Source organism: Pelophylax lessonae (genome assembly GCF_965119305.1).
Source record: "Pelophylax lessonae genome assembly, chromosome: 13".
Taxonomy (NCBI): Eukaryota; Metazoa; Chordata; class Amphibia; order Anura; family Ranidae; genus Pelophylax; species Pelophylax lessonae.
The window spans coordinates 182,757,218-182,780,581 of NC_138780.1; the positions used below are offsets into that span (position 1 = coordinate 182,757,218).

General features: G+C 49.0%; 1 protein-coding gene across 1 annotated transcript in view; it reads right to left on the reverse strand.

The window, feature by feature from the left end:
* The window catches only part of LOC309569446 (interferon-induced very large GTPase 1-like), a 46,497-nt gene extending 23,719 nt beyond the window's left edge, over window positions 1-22,778 (reverse strand). The window contains exon 1 of the mRNA XM_082275280.1: window positions 22,652-22,778. Coding sequence (XP_082131406.1) covers window positions 22,652-22,744 — 93 coding nt within the window. The 5' untranslated portion in view covers window positions 22,745-22,778. The remainder of the gene's footprint in view (window positions 1-22,651) is intronic.
* Window positions 22,779-23,364: the final 586 nt, after the last annotated feature.

The window sequence follows — 23,364 nt, forward strand, 5'->3', positions numbered from 1 at the left end:
CATCAAGGCATTGTACGCACCAAACAAAGATTACGTGAGAAAGTCTGGTGGCCAGGAATTGACAAGGATGTGGAACGTTTGGTTTCTTCATGTCGAGCATGTCAGTTGGTGGGCAGCAAACCTAAACCAGAACCAGTAACTCACACTGTTCTACCTGAGGGACCATGGGAAGATTTAGCCATTGATCTGCAAGACATTCCATCTGAACACCATCTTTTAGTTGTTGTGGACTATTATTCAAGGTGGCAAGAGGTGGTAGTTCTCACTAAAGCTACATCATCAACTGTAATTGAGGGGTTGGAGAGCATTTTTGCATCTCATGGGTTGGCCTAAACGGATTGTGAGTGATAATGGTGCCCAATTTACTTCTCAGGAATTTCAGGATTATCTGAAATCAAATGCTATTGAACATCATCGTACAACTCCATACTGGCCACAGGCTAACGGGGAAGTGGAACGCCAGAATCGAACCTTGCTGAAAGCTTTGCGGATTGCTCATTTAGAGAGAAGAGACTGGAAAAAGGAACTGTGGCGTTTTCTTTTGGCTTATCACACAACTCCGCATACTGTCACTGGCGTTAGTCCTGCGGAACTTCTTTGTGGTCGCAAATTCAGGACAAAATTGCCAGACATTGGGGGTCCTCCTACAAGTCAGAAACCTTTTCGGCATATTGGAACAAAAGTAAGAAGGGACAGTGGGACTCCACCCCATGAGGGGGAAAAAAAACCCCACTGTACCTCTAGACAAAAGAAAGGGATGGTAAGGAGACTGTCACAACCAGCTAGTTTGGAGCATCAAAACCGCTGTGAACAGCAATAGAGCAAGCAATGTAATAAAAGTGTAAACTTTATTGTAATGATTAACACTCATAAATGTAAAAATGGAGCCAACTCCACACATGAAATTTGATAGAAAGACAAAAACAGTACAATTGACATTGTTTATAACCAGATATAAACATAGAATGGCGCTTTATCGAAGACCGTTTGTTGATCCTTGGTTAACAAGGTACTTGTGCTGTAAAGTGCTTGAACAATAGACCGGAGATACTGGCTGCGCTATAGACCATACAGGGCCACATGCAGGAGGGATACAACCGGGCGAGGGTATCAGGGTAAATCAACCCTAAAAACCTCTCACTCGAGGAGCCCAGGAAAGGTGCCGAGTCCCGTACCGTCAGGGTGCATTCAGAGAGGTAGCCTCCCTCACCACCAAGCAGACCCCGGGCGTACTAGTGGAATACCATCCAGTGAGTGACACTGAATCCCCGCTGCTTCCGTCTGGAAAATCCCGTTTGGGGGTATAAACCCCGTACCCAGGTGAGTCTTGATGGAGGAAAAACAAAGGTTCCCCCCCCCCTGGACGAACGTACAGCCTGAGGGGGAGAGACAGCCGCGGCATATTGATGAGGAAAGGAAGATCCGGGCTGAACAGTATGCAAACCACCGCTGCCATTGTCAACCTAGTGGCCTTCAACAGGGTGATAAGGTGTTGCTTCAAAATGATCGGTTTAACAAACTGGCTCCGTCCTTTGAACCTGAGCCTTATGTTGTAAAGGAGAAAAGAGGTACTCAAGTGGTTTTAGAGGATTTAGATGGACACACAAAAGTGCGTAATTCCTCATTTGTGAAGAAATTTATTGAGTCAGAAGGTCAAGTATCGGAAGATGGCGAACAGGCAAAGAGTAGTGATAATACTGCCAGTGATCCAGACTTCAATCCACAACCATCCACATCGGAATGGCCAAGAGAAAAACGAGCAACAAATCCACCGGCCTACCTTAAGGACTATGTGTATAGTCAGGAGTTTATAGTTTGAATTTTTAGTTGTTCATCCATGCATTTTGTTAATCTTATTAATACGTTGTGCATGTTATGTTTTATTCAAAGAGAGGAGGGAATGTAGTATGGTAAGCAACGGGTTAAGTTGCTGTCTGCAAAATGTTACAATTATGTATATGTCTGGGAGCTGGGTGTGGCTGAAGTTAGTTGCATGCTGATGTGCAGTGAATAAAGAAGCAACCTGTACAGCCTGGTCTGTGTTAATATACTACAGTACCACCCCCCCCCCCAAAAAAAAAAGTGACATGCTAAATGTGGAATGTATGGGGGTGTGAAATCCTTAAAGCGGAACTTTTGCCTGGAACTCCGCTTTAAAGAAAAAGTGCTGCTGCCTCCACTTAAAGCCCAGTCCACAGGTGGGCTGATAACCAACTGCAATATACGTGGATCTGGCGCTGCCCAGTGAGTGATACTTTTAAGCCCATTTCACACTTATATGACCTAAAAGTCACACGATTTTACCGCAATTTTACCATGATTTTGACTGGACTTGAAGCAATGCCTATGTCTTTGGATCTCAAAACGCATTAAAATCATCCCAAAGTAGTGCAGGGACTACTTTGAAGTCGTTGTGACTTGAAGTCATACAGATATGAACGGTATTCATTGGAAATCATGGAGTACGACTTGTCATGCGACTTTGCATTCCCAAATCGCAGGACAAGTCGCACAAGTGTGAAAGGGTCCTTAAGTTAATTTCTATACCCCCTATTTATTACAGGAAAACCTCGGGGTTGGTGATTTCATAAATGGACAATAAGTATGTTCCTTTCCCTTTAAACCCCAATATGTACAATCAAAAGGAGCCCCGCTACCAAAAAATGGCATAGAAAGTGAAAATAAATGCAAATTCATAAACAAATGGTAGACCTCAACAACTGATGAAAACAAAAACATATCTTATATATAAATATATCACAAGTCCATATACAGTATATATATATATATATATATATATATATATATATATATATATATATATATATTTCAAAAGTGCAATGTGCTCATAAAGCTTCAACACTTCTGGGAAGGCTGTCCACAAGGTTTAGGAGTCACCCTAGAATAGGAAGTGTGTTGCTGCCAAGATTATCAGGTGAAAATAAATGGAAAAAAGTATATAAAAAAAAGGAAACAAATGCAGTCACCATAATAAGCTGCAATACACTATATTGTCAAAAGTATTGGGACGCCTGCCTTTACACACACATGTACTTTAACCACTTAAGCCCCGGAGGATTTGGCTGCTAAAGGACCAGGGGTTTTTTTGCGATTTTTTACTGCGTGACTTTAACGGACAATTGCGCGGTCGTGCGACGCTGTACCTAAACGAATTTGACGTCCTTTTTTTCCCACAAACAGAGCTTTCTTTTGGTGGTATTTGATCACCTGTGCGATTTTTTGATCACGTGCTATAAACAAAAAAAGAGCGTAAATTTTGCAAAAATAACAATATTTTTCACATTTTTTTATATGAAATTCCCCAAAAAAAAAAGTAAAAATCAAAATTTTTTAACATTTTTCGGCCAATTTGTTTTATGCTACCTATGTTTGGTAAAAAAAATCGCAAAAAGCGTATTTTGATTGGTTTGCGCAAAAGTTAACGCGTTTACTAACAAAGAGAAAGATTTTTGTCATTTTTGGTGTTTTTTTTTTTAACGCGTAATGGCGGCGATCTGCGATTTTTTTTTCGGTACTGCGACATTGCGGCGGACAGATCGGACCCTTGACTGACATTTTTGACACTTTTGGGGTTACCAGTGACATTACTGCAGTAATCAGTGCTATACATATGCACTGTTACTGCAAAAATGACACTGGCAGGGAAGGGGTTAACTTTATTGGACAGGGAGGGGTTAAGTGTGTCCTAGGGGCGTGCTTTCTACTGTGTAGGGACATTCCTATTGGTGTAAAAGCAAAGATCAACCGTTCTACATAGTAGAACGGACAGATCTTCACTTTTACACAGGGAGAACTGACAGGCAGCTTGTTTACACAAGCTGCTCTGTCTTTCTCCCTTCACAGGAGCGATCGCAGTGTGACTGGCGGACATCGAGTCCGCCGGTCACACGCACTGACTTGCCTGTGAACGAGCCGCGGCGGGCGCGCGCCTCGGCGGGCGCGCGCCCGCCCACGATAGGCTCGCAAGTCAGTGACAGGCGAGTGACGTACCGATACGTCACTCTGCCTGGCCGGGGCTGACCGCCGCAGTATATAGTCGTGCGGCGGTCGGCAACCGGTTAAGAGCATCCCAGCCTCAATATTGAGTTGGCCCACCCTCTGCAGCTATAACAGGTTCAACTCTTCTGGGAAGGCTGTCCACAAGGTTTAGGAGTGTGTCTTTTGGAATGCTTGACCATTCTTTCAGAAGCACATTTGTGAGGTCAGGCACTAATGTTAGACGAAAAGACCTGGCTCACAGTCCCTTCTCTAATTCTTCCCAAAGGTGTTCTATCGAGTTGAGGTCAGGACTCTTTGCAGGCCAGTCATGTCCCTCCGCCCCAAACTCGCTCATCCATGTCTCAAGCTCTGACTCAACCTTACTTCATACAGCAACCCCTGTATACCATATACAGAGAACTAACCCACAGAGCTGAAACTCTAATATACAAAGCAGGTACAGATACAGTATATAGAGAGATGTGTGTCCTGCAGAGCTAACACTCTATATACTGTATCCTCTCTGTATATTAGAGAGCTGTCTGTGTCCCCGCTGTCTGTGTCCTCGCTGTCTGTGTCCTCGCTGTCTGTGTCCTTGCTGTGTCCCTGCTGTCTGTGTCCCCGCTGTCTGTGTCCTCGCTGTCTGTGTCCTCGCTGTCTGTGTCCTTGCTGTGTCCCTGCTGTCTGTGTCCCCGCTGTCTGTGTCCTTGCTATCTGTGTCCTCGCTGTCTGTGTCCCCGCTGTCTGTGTCCTCGCTGTCTGTGTCCCTGCTGTCTGTGTCCCTGCTGTCTGTGTCCTCGCTATCTGTGTCCCAGCTGTCTATGTCCCCGTTGTCTGTGTCCCCACTGTCTGTGTCCTCGCTGTCTGTGTCCCCCACTGTCTGTGTCCTCGCTGTCTGTGTCCCCGCTGTCTGTGTCCCCGCTGTCTGTGTCCTCGCTGTCTGTGTCCCCGCTGTCTGTGTCCTCGCTGTCTATGTCCTCGCTGTCTGTGTCCCCGCTGTCTGTGTCCCCGCTGTCTGTGTCCCCGCTGTCTGTGTCCCCGCTGTCTGTGTCCCCGCTGTCTGTGTACTCGCTGTCTGTGTCCCCGCTGTCTGTGTCCCCGCTGTCTGTGTCCCCGCTGTCTGTGTCCCCGCTGTCTGTGTCCTCGCTGTCTGTGTCCCCGATATCTGTGTCCTCGCTGTCTGTGCCTTATCACTGCTGCTACCTGATCATTGCTTTGGTGTATTGTTCTACTGGTGGTGAATGATTCTTTCAGTGTACTCGGTTCTAACCGAGACTGACTCATATGTGACGATTGACTCGGAACTGTGATAGGTTGTTTCCAGCATGTCAGTGTGCTGTGTGAGCCGGCTGATTGGTTACAGGGAGGGGCGGAGCTCTCTAACTCTAGGACCATATTACCAGACCTGTCTGTCCTATAGAGTCAATAGTGAACTGTTTCATATGAGTCAGTTCAGTCCGATGATCCGAGTCATCCAGTTCACTGAAAAGAATCGATTCAAAAGAACGATTCGTTCATGAACTGGACATCACTAGTGGCTTGTATCATAGATTCAACACGGACACCAACCATGGACTGTCTCCGCTATCCCGACTCTGTGTAGAAGTCTGAATACAGCCTATTAGCTCCTACCGCACCCACTCCATCTCATCACTGACTGTCTTCATCTCAGTTCAGCATTTCTCCCGGTTACAGTCTCATCACCATGATCCCACTTGTTTATCTTGCATAGTATCCCTGAATCTCAGGCTTATCCATTGCTCAGGATCCCCCATCTCCCCTATGGTGTCTTGGGGTGCATGAGGCTGTCACAGTGCACAGGGGATGTAACAGATTATTAATTATCATATGGTGATTTCTGCAATCGCTCCAATGAGCTCTCACTTCCCCTGTTGTACAGTGCACAGCTTCAACTCATTCATGCTTTTTTGTGCTTCTGTGTGTGTGATTTTAATTTAATAACAACGTTGGTATTTAGTGTAGGGTTGCTACTTAACCACTTCTGGATCGGAAGATTTGCCCCCTTAATGACCAGGTCATATTTTGCGATTCGGCACTGTGTTACTTTAACGGACAATTGCGCGGTCGTGTGACGCTGTACCCAAAAAAAAAAAATTGATGTCCTTTTTTTCCCCAACAAATAGAGCTTTCTTGTGGTCACCTCTGCGATTTAAATTTTTTGCGCTATAAACAAACAAAAAAAAAAGATTCTGAAAAAAAAAAAAAAAATAATATTTTCACTTTCTGCTATATAACAAAAAAAAAAAAGTAAAAATCAAATTTTTTTAAAGTTTTAGGCCAATTTGTTTTCTGCTACATATTTTTGGTAAAAAAAAAAAAAAATCACAATAAGTGTATATTGATTGGTTTGCACAAAACTTATCGCGCCTACTAACTGTGGGAAAGATTTATGTCATTTTTATTATTTTTTTTTTACTAGTTATGGCGGCGATCTGCGATTTTTAGCGGGACTGCGACATTGCGGCGGACAGATCGGAACCCTAACTGACATTTTTGACACTTTTGGGGGGACCAGTGACATTACTACAGCAATCTGTGCTAAAAATATGCACTGTCACTGTAATAATGACACTGGCAGGGAAGGGGTTAACACTGTGGGTTAAATGTGAGGCTAGGGGAGTGACTGTGGGGGGGGGGCGTGGCTTGTGAAATGACCATAGAGACCTGTGTTCCTATATTAGAAGGATCACAGGCGCTCTGTGATCATTCCACGGAGAAGAACAGTCGGCTGTGTTTACAACAGCTAACCATTCTTCTCTCTCAGCGGGGAGCGATCGCGGGTGGCAGACGGCAATCGGAGTCCCTGCTGCTGAGTGGGGGCAGGAGCGTGCCGCTGGCGGCGCGGGCTCGCCTCCTAGCTGCAGGCACACGACCGGCATAGGTCTACGTCGTTTCACGCAGGAGGGCCAGCCTGCCGCAGTAAAAATGCAGTGAAAATGCAGCGGGCATTCCAGAACCGGTTAAATATCAAGATTTTTGTCTAATGGAGTCCAATAAACTTGTAACTTTTTTTACTGCATAATCGTGTAGCACCCTCCTAGGTAGGTGCTAGAGAGTGAGTATAGTTTTTTGTCTCTGTCTGCCTATCAGAGGAGCAGCAGGGAAATTCTATGTTCTCTCTGCTTAACAGAGAGCAGGATCTGTGAGTTAGGTCTGCTCAATGTGTTCAGTGTGTGATTCATGTGGTTTGAGGGAGTGTCCCCACTGGTGCAATGGGGAAGCACATTGCAGTGGAGGAAACCTGACCAATGGGCACACAGGCTTTGATACAGTCCCAGTGATTGGCACAAGACTGCGGTCTCGGTGCATTGTGGGGTGTAGTATATAAAGCCAGGGGCACATGTGCACAAGGTCTTTGGCTGGTGAGAGGCACTCTGCGGGAAAAGGAGAGACACTCTGCGGGGAGAGGAGAGGCACTCTGCGGGGAGAGGAGAGGCACTCTGCGGGAAAAGGAGAGACACTCTGCGGGGAGAGGAGAGGCACTCTGCGGGGAAAGGAGAGACACTCTGCGCGGAAAGGAGAGACACTCTGCGCGGAAAGGAGAGGCACTCTGCGGGGAAAGGAGAGGCACTCTGAGGGGAAAGGAGAGGCACTCTGCGAGGAAAGGAGAGGCACTCTGAGGGGAAAGGAGAGGCACTCTGCGAGGAAAGGAGAGGCACTCTGAGGGGAAAGGAGAGGCACTCTGAGGGGAAAGGAGAGACACTCTGCGCGGAAAGGAGAGGCACTCTGAGGGGAAAGGAGAGGCACTCTGCGCGGAAAGGAGAGGCACTCTGCGGGGAAAGGAGAGACACTCTGCGGGGAAAGGAGAGACACTCTGCGGGGAGAGGAGAGACACTCTGCGGGGAGAGGAGAGGCACTCTGCAGGGAAAGGAGAGACACTCTGCGGGGAAAGGAGAGACACTCTGCGGGAAAAGGAGAGGCACTCTGCGGGAAAAGGAGAGGCACTCTGCGGGGAGAGGCACTTTGCGGGGAAAGGAGAGACACTCTGCGGGAAAAGGAGAGGCACTCTGCAGGAAAAGGAGAGGCACTCTGCGGGAAAAGGAGAGGCACTCTGCGGGAAAAGGAGAGGCACTCTGCGGGAAAAGGAGAGGCACTCTGCGGGAAAAGGAGAGGCACTTTGCGGGGAAAGGAGAGGCACTCTGCGGGAAAAGGAGAGGCACTCTGCGGGGAGAGGAGAGGCCCTCTGCGGGGAAAGGAGAGACACTCTGCGGGGAAATGACAGGCACTCTGCGGGGAAAGGAGAGGCACTCTGCGGGGAAAGGAGAGACACTCTGCGGGGAAATGAGAGGCACTCTGCGGGGAAAGGAGTAGCACTCTGCGGGGAAAGGAGAGACACTCTGCGGGGAAAGGAGAGACACTCTGCGGGGAAAGGAGAAAGGAAAGACAATCTGCCTGCAGAGAGAGGAGAGACACTCTGCGGGGAAAGGAGAGACACTCTGCGGGAAATGGAGAGGCACTCTGTGGGGAAAGGAGAGACACTCTGCGAGGAAAGGAGAAACACTCTGCGGGAAAAGGAGAGGCACTCTGCGGGGAATGGAGAAACACTCTGCGGGAAAAGGAGAGACACTCTGCGAGGAAAGGAGAAACACTCTGCGGGAAAAGGAGAGGCACTCTGCTGGGAAAGGAGAGACACTCTGCGAGGAAAGGAGAGACACTCTGCGAGGAAAGGAGAGACACTCTGCGGGAAAAGGAGAGGCACTCTGCTGGGAAAGGAGAGACACTCTGCGAGGAAAGGAGAAACACTCTGTGGGAAAAGGAGAGGCACTCTGCAGGGAATGGAGAAACACTCTGCGGGAAAAGGAGAGACACTCTGCGAGGAAAGGAGAAACACTCTGCGGGAAAAGGAGAGGCACTCTGCGGGGAAAGGAGAAACACTCTGTGGGAAAAGGAGAGGCACTCTGCGGGGAAAGGAGAAACACTCTGCGGGAAAAGGAGAGGCACTCTGCGGGGAAAGGAGAAACACTCTGCGGGAAAGGGAGAGGCACTCTGCGAGGAAAGGAGAGACACTCTGCGGGGAAAGGAGAGGCACTCTGCGGGGAAAGGAGAGACACTCTGCGGGGAAATGACAGGCACTCTGCGGGGAAAGGAGAGGCACTCTGCGGGGAAAGGAGAAGCACTCTGCGGGGAAAGGAGAGACACTCTGCGGGGAAAGGAGAGACACTCTGCGGGAAAAGGAGAGGCACTCTGTGGGGAAAGGAAAGCCACTCTGCGGGGAAAGGAGAGACACTCTGCGGGGAAAGGAGAGACACTCTGCGAGGAAAGGAGAAACACTCTGCGGGAAAAGGAGAGGCACTCTGCGGGGAAAGGAGAAACACTCTGCGGGAAAGGGAGAGGCACTCTGCGGGGAAAGGAGAAACACTCTGCGGGAAAAGGAGAGACACTCTGCGAGGAAAGGAGAAACACTCTGCGGGAAAAGGAGAGGCACTCTGCGGGGAAAGGAGAAACACTCTGCGGGAAAAGGAGAAGCACTCTGCGGGGAAAGGAGAAACACTCTGCGGGAAAGGGAGAGGCACTCTGCGAGGAAAGGAGAGACACTCTGCGGGGAAAGGAGAAAGGAAAGACAATCTGCCTGCAGGGAGAGATGAGACACTCTGCGGGGAAAGGAGAGGCACTCTGCAGGGAAAGGAGAGACACTCTGCGGGAAAAGGAGAGGCACTCTGCGGGAAAAGGAGAGGCACTCTGCGGGAAAAGGAGAGGCACTCTGCGGGGAGAGGAGAGGCACTCTGCGGGGAGAGGAGAGACACTCTGCGGGAAAAGGAGAGGCACTCTGAGGGGGAGAGGAGAGGCACTCTGCGGGGAAAGGAGAGGCACTCTGCGGGGAAAGGAGAAACACTCTGTGGGAAAGGGAGAGGCACTCTGCGAGGAAAGGAGAAACACTCTGCGGGAAAAGGAGAGGCACTCTGCGGGGAAAGGAGAGGCACTCTGCCGGGAAAGGAGAAACACTCTGCGGGAAAAGGAGAGGCACTCTGCGGGGAAAGGAGAAACACTCTGCGGGAAAAGGAGAGACACTCTGCGAGGAAAGGAGAAACACTCTGCGGGAAAAGGAGAGGCACTCTGTGGGGAAAGGAGAAACACTCTGCGGGAAAAGGAGAGGCACTCTGCGGTGAAAGGAGAAACACTCTGCGGGAAAGGGAGAGGCACTCTGCGAGGAAAGGAGAGACACTCTGCAGGGAAAGGAGAAAGGAAAGACAATTTGCCTGCAGGGAGAGGAGAGACACTCTGCGGGGAAAGGAGAGGCACTCTGCGAGGAAAGGAGAGACACTCTGCGGGAAAAGGAGAGGCACTCTGCGGGAAAAGGAGAGGCACTCTGCGGGGAGAGGCACTTTGCGGGGAAAGGAGAGACACTCTGCGGGAAAAGGAGAGGCACTCTGCGGGAAAAGGAGAGGCACTCTGCGGGAAAAGGAGAGGCACTCTGCGGGGAGAGGCACTTTGCGGGGAAAGGAGAGACACTCTGTGGGAAAAGGAGAGGCACTCTGCGGGAAAAGGAGAGGCACTCTGCGGGAAAAGGAGAGGCACTCTGCGGGGAGAGGAGAGGCACTCTGCGGTGAAAGGAGAGACACTCTGCGGGAAAAGGAGAGGCACTCTGCGGGAAAAGGAGAGGCACTTTGCGGGGAAAGGAGAGGCACTCTGCGGGAAAAGGAGAGGCACTCTGCGGGGAGAGGAGAGGCACTCTGCGGGAAAAGGAGAGGCACTCTGCGGGAAAAGGAGAGGCACTCTGCGGGGAGAGGAGAGGCACTCTGCGGGAAAAGGAGAGGCACTCTGCGGGGAGAGGAGAGGCACTCTGCGGGAAAAGGAGAGGCACTCTGCGGGAAAAGGAGAGGCACTCTGCGGGGAGAGGAGAGGCACTCTGCGGGAAAAGGAGAGGCACTCTGAGGGGGAGAGGAGAGGCACTCTGCGGGGAAAGGAGAGGCACTCTGCGGGGAAAGGAGAAACACTCTGTGGGAAAGGGAGAGGCACTCTGCGAGGAAAGGAGAAACACTCTGCGGGAAAAGGAGAGGCACTCTGCGGGGAAAGGAGAGGCACTCTGCCGGGAAAGGAGAAACACTCTGCGGGAAAAGGAGAGGCACTCTGCGGGGAAAGGAGAAACACTCTGCGGGAAAAGGAGAGACACTCTGCGAGGAAAGGAGAAACACTCTGCGGGAAAAGGAGAGGCACTCTGTGGGGAAAGGAGAAACACTCTGCGGGAAAAGGAGAGGCACTCTGCGGGGAAAGGAGAAACACTCTGCGGGAAAGGGAGAGGCACTCTGCGAGGAAAGGAGAGACACTCTGCGGGGAAAGGAGAAAGGAAAGACAATTTGCCTGCAGGGAGAGGAGAGACACTCTGCGGGGAAAGGAGAGGCACTCTGCGAGGAAAGGAGAGACACTCTGCGGGAAAAGGAGAGGCACTCTGCGGGAAAAGGAGAGGCACTCTGCGGGGAGAGGCACTTTGCGGGGAAAGGAGAGACACTCTGCGGGAAAAGGAGAGGCACTCTGCGGGAAAAGGAGAGGCACTCTGCGGGAAAAGGAGAGGCACTCTGCGGGGAGAGGCACTTTGCGGGGAAAGGAGAGACACTCTGTGGGAAAAGGAGAGGCACTCTGCGGGAAAAGGAGAGGCACTCTGCGGGAAAAGGAGAGGCACTCTGCGGGGAGAGGAGAGGCACTCTGCGGTGAAAGGAGAGACACTCTGCGGGAAAAGGAGAGGCACTCTGCGGGAAAAGGAGAGGCACTTTGCGGGGAAAGGAGAGGCACTCTGCGGGAAAAGGAGAGGCACTCTGCGGGGAGAGGAGAGCCACTCTGCGGGAAAAGGAGAGGCACTCTGCGGGAAAAGGAGAGGCACTCTGCGGGGAGAGGAGAGGCACTCTGCGGGAAAAGGAGAGGCACTCTGCGGGGAGAGGAGAGGCACTCTGTGGGGAGAGGAGAGGCACTCTGCGGGAAAAGGAGAGGCACTCTGCGGGAAAAGGAGAGGCACTCTGCGGGGAGAGGAGAGGCACTCTGCGGGAAAAGGAGAGGCACTCTGCGGGGAGAGGAGAGGCACTCTGCGGGGAGAGGAGAGGCACTCTGCGGGGAAAGGAGAGACACTTTGCATGGGCAGGAGAGATATTTTACATAGAGAGGAGAGATACTCTGCAGGGAAAGGAGAGACACTCTGCATGGAGAGGAGAGATACTCTGCAGGGAAAGGAGAGATACTCTGCAGAGAAAGGAGAGATACTCTAGACCAGCCTTTCCCAACCTTTTCAACGCGGAAGAACCCTTGAAATATATTTCTGGTCTCGGGGAACCCCTGCTAAAAAATCTACAACTCATGATACATTAGTGTGACAGTCAGTGGGAAGAATGCTCCTTACTCTTGTCATCATTGGGAAGAATGACCCCCTTACAGAGAGCTAAAAGGAACAATGGTGTCATTGGAAACTTATCTGAGAGGCAGAAATTGCCCATCGCTCAAGGAACCCCTAGCAACCTCCGGAGGAACCCTGGTTGAGAAAGTAGGGAGATCCTCAGCAGGGAATAATAAGGGGAAGCCCCACCTTAGTCAGAGATTCCTGCAGACCGTCTCCCTGTTTTTCTGTTCCTCTTCGTGGCGGTATTTCTGTACAAATCGCTTTCACTTTCTATTTCTTGCAGAAACAAAGGTTGGCTGACATTGAGACTCCACCAAACATTTTTTTTCACTGATGTGTTTTCCCCCATCCTCTTCCTTATATGGCTGTCAGGTTATTATTTAACCCTTTCCTGCCCAGAGCAGAGGCCCATGAAGGCTTTTATTCGGCTAACCATTTTCATAAATAACCCGCTTAAAATGTAACTTAGAATTTGACGTAATTGCTAGAATGTGAAAATAATGTATTTTTGGTTATTTTAAACATAATAGTTTTAGATCGTACCGAGGTCAGGAGTATGTAGGGCAGTGTACAGAGGTCAGTAGTATGTAGGGCAGTGTACAGAGGTCAGAAGGATGTAGAGCAGTGTACAGAGGTCAGTAGTATGTAGAGCAGTGTACAGAGGTCAGTAGTATGTAGAGCAGTGTACAGAGGTCAGTAGTATGTAGAGCAGTGTACAGAGGTCAGTAGTATGTAGGGCAGTGTACAGAGGTCAGGTGTATGTAGGGCAGTGTACAGAGGTCAGTAGTATGTAGGGCAGTGTACAGGGGTCAGAAGGATGTAGAGCAGTGTACAGAGGTCAGAAGGATGTAGAGCAGTGTACAGAGGTCAGTAGTATGTAGAGCAGTGTACAGAGGTCAAGAGTATGTAGGGCAGTGTACATAGGTCAGTAGTATGTAGGGCAGTGTACAGAGGTCAGGAGTATGTAGAGCAGTGTACAGAGGTCAGTAGTATGTAGAGCAGTGTACAGAGGTCAGTAGTATGTAGAGCAGTGTACAGAGGTCAGAAGGATGTAGAGCAGTGTACAGAGGTCAGTAGTAGGTAGGGCAGTGTACAGAGGTCAGTAGTATGTAGGGCAGTGTACAGAGGTCAGGAGTATGTAGAGCAGTGTACAGAGGTCAGGAGTATGTAGGGCAGTGTACAGAGGTCAGTAGTGTGTAGAGCAGTGTACAGAGGTCAGTAGTATGTAGGGCAGTGTACAGAGGTGAGGAGTATGTAGAGCAGTGTACAGAGGTGAGGAGTATGTAGAGCAGTGTACAGAGGTCAGTAGTATGTAGAGCAGTGTACAGAGGTCAGGAGTATGTAGGGCAGTGTACAGAGGTCAGTAGTGTGTAGAGCAGTGTACAGAGGTCAGTAGTATGTAGGGCAGTGTACAGAGGTCAGGAGTATGTAGGGCAGTGTACAGAGGTCAGAAGGATGTAGAGCAGTGTACAGAGGTCAGTAGTATGTAGAGCAGTGTACAGAGGTCAGTAGTATGTAGAGCAGTGTACAGAGGTCAGGAGTATGTAGGGCAGTGTACAGAGGTCAGTAGTATGTAGGGCAGTGTACAGGGGTCAGAAGGATGTAGAGCAGTGTACAGAGGTCAGAAGGATGTAGAGCAGTGTACAGAGGTCAGTAGTATGTAGAGCAGTGTACAGAGGTCAGGAGTATGTAGGGCAGTGTACAGAGGTCAGTAGTATGTAGAGCAGTGTACAGAGGTCAGTAGTATGTAGGGCAGTGTACAGAGGTCAGTAGTATGTAGGGCAGTGTACAGAGGTCAAGAGTATGTAGGGCAGTGTACAGAGGTCAGTAGTATGTAGGGCAGTGTACAGAGGTCAGAAAGTATGTAGAGCAGTGTACAGAGGTCAGTAGTATGTAGAGCAGTGTACAGAGGTCAGTAGTATGTAGAGCAGTGTACAGAGGTCAGAAGGATGTAGAGCAGTGTACAGAGGTCAGTAGTATGTAGGGCAGTGTACAGAGGTCAGGAGTATGTAGAGCAGTGTACAGAGGTGAGGAGTATGTAGAGCAGTGTACAGAGGTGAGGAGTATGTAGAGCAGTGTACAGAGGTCAGTAGTATGTAGAGCAGTGTACAGAGGTCAGGAGTATGTAGAGCAGTGTACAGAGGTCAGGAGTATGTAGGGCAGTGTATAGAGGTCAGTAGTGTGTAGAGCAGTGTACAGAGGTCAGTAGTATGTAGGGCAGTGTACAGAGGTGAGGAGTATGTAGAGCAGTGTACAGAGGTGAGGAGTATGTAGAGCAGTGTACAGAGGTGAGGAGTATGTAGAGCAGTGTACAGAGGTCAGTAGTATGTAGAGCAGTGTACAGAGGTCAGGAGTATGTAGGGCAGTGTACAGAGGTCAGTAGTGTGTAGAGAAGTGTACAGAGGTCAGTAGTATGTAGGGCAGTGTACAGAGGTCAGGAGTATGTAGAGCAGTGTACAGAGGTCAGGAGTATGTAGGGCAGTGTGCAGAGGTCAGTAGTATGTAGAGCAGTGTACAGAGGTCAGTAGTATGTAGAGCGGTGTACAGAGGTCAGGAGTATGTAGAGCGGTGTACAGAGGTCAGGAGTATGTAGGGCAGTCTACAGAGGTCAGGAGTATGTAGAGCAGTTTACAGAGGTCAGTAGTATGTAGAGCAGTGTACAGAGGTCAGGAGTATGTAGAGCGGTGTACAGAGGTCAGGAGTATGTAGGGCAGTCTACAGAGGTCAGGAGTATGTAGAGCAGTGTACAGAGGTCAGTAGTATGTAGAGCAGTGTACAGAGGTCAGGAGTATGTAGAGCAGTGTACAGAGGTCAGGAGTATGTAGGGCAGTGTACAGAGGTCAGGTGTATGTAGGGCAGTGTACAGAGGTCAGGAGTATGTAGGGCAGTGTACAGAGGTCAGTAGTATGTAGAGCAGTGTACAGAGGTCAGTAGTATGTAGGGCAGTGTACAGAGGTCAGGAGTATGTAGGGCAGTGTACAGAGGTCAGGTGTATGTAGGGCAGTGTACAGAGGTCAGGTGTATGTAGGGCAGTGTACAGAGGTCAGGTGTATGTAGGGCAGTGTACAGAGGTCAGGTGTATGTAGAGCAGTGTACAGAGGTCAGGAGTATGTAGAGCAGTGTACAGAGGTCAGTAATATGTAGAGCAGTGTACAGAGGTCAGTAGTATGTAGGGCAGTGTACATAGGTCAGTAGTATGTAGAGCAGTGTACAGAGGTCAGTAGTATGTAGAGCAGTGTACAGAGGTCAGTAGTATGTAGAGCAGTGTACAGAGGTCAGGAGTATGTAGGGCAGTGTACAGAGGTCAGGTGTATGTAGGGCAGTGTACAGAGGTCAGTAGTATGTAGGGCAGTGTACAGGGGTCAGAAGGATGTAGAGCAGTGTACAGAGGTCAGAAGGATGTAGAGCAGTGTACAGAGGTCAGTAGTATGTAGAGCAGTGTACAGAGGTCAAGAGTATGTAGGGCAGTGTACATAGGTCAGTAGTATGTAGGGCAGTGTACAGAGGTCAGGAGTATGTAGAGCAGTGTACAGAGGTCAGTAGTATGTAGAGCAGTGTACAGAGGTCAGTAGTATGTAGAGCAGTGTACAGAGGTCAGAAGGATGTAGAGCAGTGTACAGAGGTCAGTAGTATGTAGGGCAGTGTACAGAGGTCAGTAGTATGTAGGGCAGTGTACAGAGGTCAGGAGTATGTAGAGCAGTGTACAGAGGTCAGGAGTATGTAGGGCAGTGTACAGAGGTCAGTAGTGTGTAGAGCAGTGTACAGAGGTCAGTAGTATGTAGGGCAGTGTACAGAGGTGAGGAGTATGTAGAGCAGTGTACAGAGGTGAGGAGTATGTAGAGCAGTGTACAGAGGTCAGTAGTATGTAGAGCAGTGTACAGAGGTCAGGAGTATGTAGGGCAGTGTACAGAGGTCAGTAGTGTGTAGAGCAGTGTACAGAGGTCAGTAGTATGTAGGGCAGTGTACAGAGGTCAGGAGTATGTAGGGCAGTGTACAGAGGTCAGAAGGATGTAGAGCAGTGTACAGAGGTCAGTAGTATGTAGAGCAGTGTACAGAGGTCAGTAGTATGTAGAGCAGTGTACAGAGGTCAGGAGTATGTAGGGCAGTGTACAGAGGTCAGTAGTATGTAGGGCAGTGTACAGGGGTCAGAAGGATGTAGAGCAGTGTACAGAGGTCAGAAGGATGTAGAGCAGTGTACAGAGGTCAGTAGTATGTAGAGCAGTGTACAGAGGTCAGGAGTATGTAGGGCAGTGTACAGAGGTCAGTAGTATGTAGAGCAGTGTACAGAGGTCAGTAGTATGTAGGGCAGTGTACAGAGGTCAGTAGTATGTAGGGCAGTGTACAGAGGTCAAGAGTATGTAGGGCAGTGTACAGAGGTCAGTAGTATGTAGGGCAGTGTACAGAGGTCAGGAGTATGTAGAGCAGTGTACAGAGGTCAGTAGTATGTAGAGCAGTGTACAGAGGTCAGTAGTATGTAGAGCAGTGTACAGAGGTCAGAAGGATGTAGAGCAGTGTACAGAGGTCAGTAGTATGTAGGGCAGTGTACAGAGGTCAGGAGTATGTAGAGCAGTGTACAGAGGTGAGGAGTATGTAGAGCAGTGTACAGAGGTGAGGAGTATGTAGAGCAGTGTACAGAGGTCAGTAGTATGTAGAGCAGTGTACAGAGGTCAGGAGTATGTAGAGCAGTGTACAGAGGTCAGGAGTATGTAGGGCAGTGTATAGAGGTCAGTAGTGTGTAGAGCAGTGTACAGAGGTCAGTAGTATGTAGGGCAGTGTACAGAGGTGAGGAGTATGTAGAGCAGTGTACAGAGGTGAGGAGTATGTAGAGCAGTGTACAGAGGTCAGTAGTATGTAGAGCAGTGTACAGAGGTCAGGAGTATGTAGGGCAGTGTACAGAGGTCAGTAGTGTGTAGAGAAGTGTACAGAGGTCAGTAGTATGTAGGGCAGTGTACAGAGGTCAGGAGTATGTAGAGCAGTGTACAGAGGTCAGGAGTATGTAGGGCAGTGTGCAGAGGTCAGTAGTATGTAGAGCAGTGTACAGAGGTCAGTAGTATGTAGAGCGGTGTACAGAGGTCAGGAGTATGTAGGGCAGTCTACAGAGGTCAGGAGTATGTAGAGCAGTTTACAGAGGTCAGTAGTATGTAGAGCAGTGTACAGAGGTCAGGAGTATGTAGAGCGGTGTACAGAGGTCAGGAGTATGTAGGGCAGTCTACAGAGGTCAGGAGTATGTAGAGCAGTGTACAGAGGTCAGTAGTATGTAGAGCAGTGTACAGAGGTCAGGAGTATGTAGAGCAGTGTACAGAGGTCAGGAGTATGTAGGGCAGTGTACAGAGGTCAGGTGTATGTAGGGCAGTGTACAGAGGTCAGGAGTATGTAGGGCAGTGTACAGAGGTCAGTAGTATGTAGAGCAGTGTACAGAGGTCAGTAGTATGTAGGGCAGTGTACAGAGGTCAGGAGTATGTAGGGCAGTGTACAGAGGTCAGGTGTATGTAGGGCAGTGTACAGAGGTCAGGTGTATGTAGGGCAGTGTACAGAGGTCAGGTGTATGTAGGGCAGTGTACAGAGGTCAGGTGTATGTAGAGCAGTGTACAGAGGTCAGGAGTATGTAGAGCAGTGTACAGAGGTCAGTAATATGTAGAGCAGTGTACAGAGGTCAGTAGTATGTAGGGCAGTGTACATAGGTCAGTAGTATGTAGAGCAGTGTACAGAGGTCAGTAGTATGTAGAGCAGTGTACAGAGGTCAGTAGTATGTAGAGCAGTGTACAGAGGTCAGGAGTATGTAGAGCAGTGTACAGAGGTCAGTAGTATGTAGAGCAGTGTACAGAGGTCAGGAGTATGTAGAGCAGTGTACAGAGGTCAGTAGTATGTAGAGCAGTGTACAGAGGTCAGAAGGATGTAGAGCAGTGTACAGAGGTCAGTAGTATGTAGAGCAGTGTACAGAGGTCAGAAGGATGTAGAGCAGTGTACAGAGGTCAGTAGTATGTAGAGCAGTGTACAGAGGTCAGGAGTATGTAGAGCAGTGTACAGATGTCAGTAGTAGGTAGGGCAGTGTACAGAGGTCAGTAGTATGTAGGGCAGTGTACAGAGGTCAGTAGTATGTAGAGCAGTGTACAGATGTCAGTAGTATGTAGGGCAGTGTACAGAGGTCAGTAGTATGTAGAGCAGTGTACAGAGGTCAGTAGTATGTAGAGCAGTGTACAGATGTCAGTAGTATGTAGGGCAGTGTACAGAGGTCAGTAGTATGTAGGGCAGTGTACAGAGGTCAGTAGTATGTAGAGCAGTGTACAGATGTCAGTAGTATGTAGGGCAGTGTACAGAGGTCAGTAGTATGTAGAGCAGTGTACAGATGTCAGTAGTATGTAGGGCAGTGTACAGAGGTCAGTAGTATGTAGAGCAGTGTACAGGGTTCAGCAATATGTAGAGCAGTGTACAGGGTTCAGCAATATGTAGAGCAGGGATATGGAAACTGTGGCCCTCCAGCTGTTGCAAAACTACAAGTCCCATCACGCTTCTGCCTCTGGGTGTCATGCTTGTGGCTTTCAGTCTTGCTATGGCTCATGGGACTTGTAGATCTGCAACATCTGGAGGGCCACAGTTTGCATATCCCTGATGTAGAGCATTGTACAGAGGTCAGTAGGATGTAGGGCAGTGTGCAGGGAATCAGGGACAGTCCCTCCAAATCAGGGGGGGTTGGGAACTATGCTTTTTAGCATTGCGCTTCCATTAAAAAAAGAAAAAAAAAAACACAAATGACTGGCTTACACATTCAGAACTATTCCTCTGGCCTTAACCTTTGGTCCCTTGTCTGCCTGTGTCCTCCAGATAATTTTCTCACAAACTCAAATCTTGCAGCCCCTTTCTGCTTGTTCTCCCACCTCTCTCCTAGGTGGCGCCTTCCTGACTCCGTCAGATCTCCTCTGAATGCCAAGCACACATCTTCCCAATCAGTTTGCCAGTTATTCTCAAAGCACAGCCCCAGGATTGGAGGTTTCATCCCTCCCATATCTGTACAAAATCTCCGGTCTCCAGGTCCCAAACCGGATTTTACCAACCCTATGGGGAAACCAGTTTCCTCTGAATGGCACAAGCTCCATGGAGCCCTTCAACCTGCCTGGATGAGAATTATGGGTTATAAACTCTCTTTACACTGTGCCAAAGCATAGTACTGGCACAATATATATAATGTAACAAAAAACATCCCCTCTTCAGCCTGGGGGTGTCAAGTAGCGCCGAGCTGCCTGCCGAGTCATGGGGACTAGTCATGGGCTCTTGTTTGAGTATGGACGTGCCCGATCCCACCAGGAAGCCGACACTGCACTCCGCTAAGCACAGGCAGTAAGAGATTTCCTAATCCTCAGATGCACAGATTGGGAAATGTCTCAGTGCCTGTGATTAGCGGAGTGCAGTCAGTGCTGTATTTTGGCCTAGGCCAACAAGGCCCAGGCCTAGGGCGGCACTTTGCAGTGGGGCAGCAAAAATGCCGCCCCTCTCCACCTGAGACTCTATTGGCCACTGGTTGCTAGAGCCGCCTCTCTCATTCCCCTCTCTCTCTCTCGACCCCCTCTCTCTTGCTCTCATCCTCCCTCTCTCTCTCACCCCTCCTCTCCCTCTCTTTCAGCCTCCTCTCTCTCTCTCACCCCTCCTCTCTCTCTCTCACCCCCCTCTCTCTCTCTGGCCACTGGTTGCTAGAGCCGCCTCTCTCATTCCCCCCTCTCTCTCACCCCCCTCTCTCTTGCTCTCATCCACCCTCTCTCTCACCCCCCCTCTCTCTCTCTCACCCCTCCTCTCTCTCTTTTTCAGCCTCATCTCTCTCACCCCCCTCTCTCTCTCTCTCTGGCCACTGGTTGCTAGAGCCGCCTCTCTCATTCCCCCCTCTCTCTCGCTCTCATCCCCCTTCTCTCTCACACCACCCTCTCTCGCTCTCTCTCACCCCTCCTCTTTCTCTCTCTCTCACTCACCCCTCCTCTCTCTCGCTCATCCCCCCTCTCTCTCTCACTCACTCCCCCTCTCTCTCTCTCACACCCCTCCTCTTTCTCTCTCACTCTCACCCCTCCTCTCTCTCTCTCTCTCACTCTCACCCCTCCTCTCTCTCTCACTCTTATCCCCCCTCTCTCTCACTCACTCCCCCCTCTCTCTCTTATCCCCCCCTCTCTCTCTCTCTCTCTCTCACTCACTCCCCTCTCTCTCTCTCTCTCTCTCTCTCACTCTCACACCTCCTCTCTCTCTCTCTTATCCCCCCCCCCTCTCTCTCTCATCCCTCCTCTTTCTCTCTCTCTCACTCTCACCCCTCCTCTCTCTCTCTCTTATCCCCCCTCTCTCTCACTCACCCCCCCCCCCTCTCGTGAGATCTCAGGGGTTAATGCTGGGACTTGTAGTCCTTCAATTTTGGAGGGAGCCACATCCGTTAAAAAAGGAGTGGGGCAAATTTACATAGGATTTTTAGTCTTGCCTAGGGCAGCACAAAACCAAAATACACCACTGAGTGTAGTGTCCGCTTCCTGAAGGGATCGGGCACATCCAAACTCAAACAAGAGCCTACAGTATCTCTAATGGGGACCTGAAGAAACAGCGGCTCCTTCAGGTGTAAGCGCTACACTACAATCCTATTTTAATCCCTTTAATCCAGGACACATATTATTTACACAGGTTCTGAGGCTGATATAATGCACATAAGGCACCAAGTGAGTTTAATTACCACCTTAATCAGCCACAGAACCTCTGTAATTAATGTATGTCCTGGATTAAAGGGATGAGGTGGCAACCCTACTGCCGCTATCCGATCCGATCCTGTCTGCCAAATCCGGACGGATGGTGACACTATTTTCCATCTGTCTGGTGGATCGGATAAGATCGGGTGAAAACGTACAGGCGGTCCACTTTCACTTGATTTCCCCATAGGGGAGAGCAGGACTCTGTCCGTCTCCATTCTGCACAGTGAGCGGAGAGGGACCGGTCATCCGCCTGCTCAGCAGAGTGATCCCCCGCTGGGCAGAGTGCAGTCTGCAGAGGGGACCACCAGTATGAAAGGACCCTTAGTGTGGGAGCAGACAGAAATGGATTGAAATTCCGCCAGTTCAGCAGGGACCAGACACATTTCCATCCATCTATGGTCAGCTGTAGTCCAAAGCGCTCCAAAAACTACCGCCATGGTTTATAGTAGAAGTATGGCGCTCAGGAAATCGCAACACAGAGAGGAAAAATACTTCTCATGTGTAACAGAGCCAGGGGGGAGAGATATTCTGCAGAGGGAAAGTGATAGTCTGCAGAGAGAGAGAGAGAGAGAGAGAGAGAGAGAAACGCTGTAGGTGAAAGTAATAAAAGAAACATGAGAGATACTCTGCACGGAGAGGGGAGATACTCTGCATGGAGAGGAGTTATACTCTGCATGGAGAGGAGTTATACTCTTCATGAAAATGAGAGATACTCTGTATGGAGAGGAAAGATATTTTGCATGGAAAGAAGTGATACTCTACGTGTAAAAGAGAGATACTCTGCATGGAAAGAAGAAAAACTCTGTATGGATAGGAGAGATACTTTGTGTGGAGAAGAGAAATACTCTGCATGGAGAGGAGAGATACTCTGCATGGAAAGGAGAGATACTTTGTATGGAAAAGAGAGATACTCTGTATTGAGAAAAGAGATACTCTGCATGGAGAGGAGAGATATTTTGCATGGAAAGAAGGGATACTCTACATGAAAATGAGAGATACTCTGCATGGAAAGGAGAAATACTCTGTATGGATAGGAGAGATACTTTGTGTTGAGAAGAGAAATACTTTGCATTGAGGAGAGATACTCTGCATGGAAAGGAGAGAAACTCTATGGAAAAGAGAGATACAATGCATTGAGTAAAGGGATACTCAGCATAGAGAGGAGAGATACTTTGCATGGAAAGAAGTGATACTCTGCATGGACAAGAGAGATATTCTTCATGAAAATTAGAGATACTCTGCATGGAAAGGAGAAATACTCTGTATTGATAGGAGAGATACTTTGTGTGGAGAAGAGAAATACTTTGTGTGAAGAAGAGAGGAGAGACACTCTGCATGGAAAGGAGAGATACTCTGTATGTATAGGAGAGATGCTCTGCATTGAGAAAAGAGAAACTCTGCATGGAGAGGAGAGATATTCTGTATGAAAAAGAGATACTCTGCCTTGAAAAAAGAGATACACTGCATGGAGACGAGAGATACTTTGCATTGAAAGAAGTGATACTCTGCATGGAAGAGAGATATTCTGCATGGAGAAAAGAGATACTCTGCATGGAAAGAAGAGCTTTTTCAGCAGGGAATAAGGGGGAGCACCCACCTTAGTCAGAGGTTCCTGCAGACCGTCTCCCTGTTCTTCTGTACCCCCTTGCAGCATTGTTTCTGTACAAATTTCTTTCACTTTCTCTTCCATGCACACACCAGTTTGCGCTGACAGTGGGGCCGCACCTAATATTTCCCCATTGACTGTCCACCGCCATCTTCTACACTTCCCGGTATGACTGTCAGGCTAATGATTAACCCATTCCTGACCAGCAGCCATTGATTGCGTTTTCATAAACACCTCACTCAGAATTTATATTCATAACAAAAATGACAGAAATGTAAAAAAAACTATGAGACCATTGTATGCCAGTGCCAGGCTCCAAGCTACGTGTTCCAAATTTTGCAACAGAACAGCCAGGCAACTAGCATATATTTAGAAGGTTAGCAATGGCAGCCCCTGTATTTTTCTCATGACAGGTTCACTTTAATGCCATAAATAACCACTTCAGCTAAGGAAGATTTACCCCCCCCCCCTTCGTGACCAGGCCATTTTTTGCGATATGGCATTGTGTTACTTTAAAGGACAATTGCGTGGCCGTGCGAAGCAGTACCCAAATACAATTGATGTCCTTTTTTCCCCCCACAAATAGAGCTTTCTTTTGGTGATATTTGATCACCACTGCGGTTTTTGTGCTATAAACAGAAAAATCCGACAAATTTAAAAAAAAAACTAAAAACAGGCCGTCTTTGGGGACCAAAGTCTTTCAA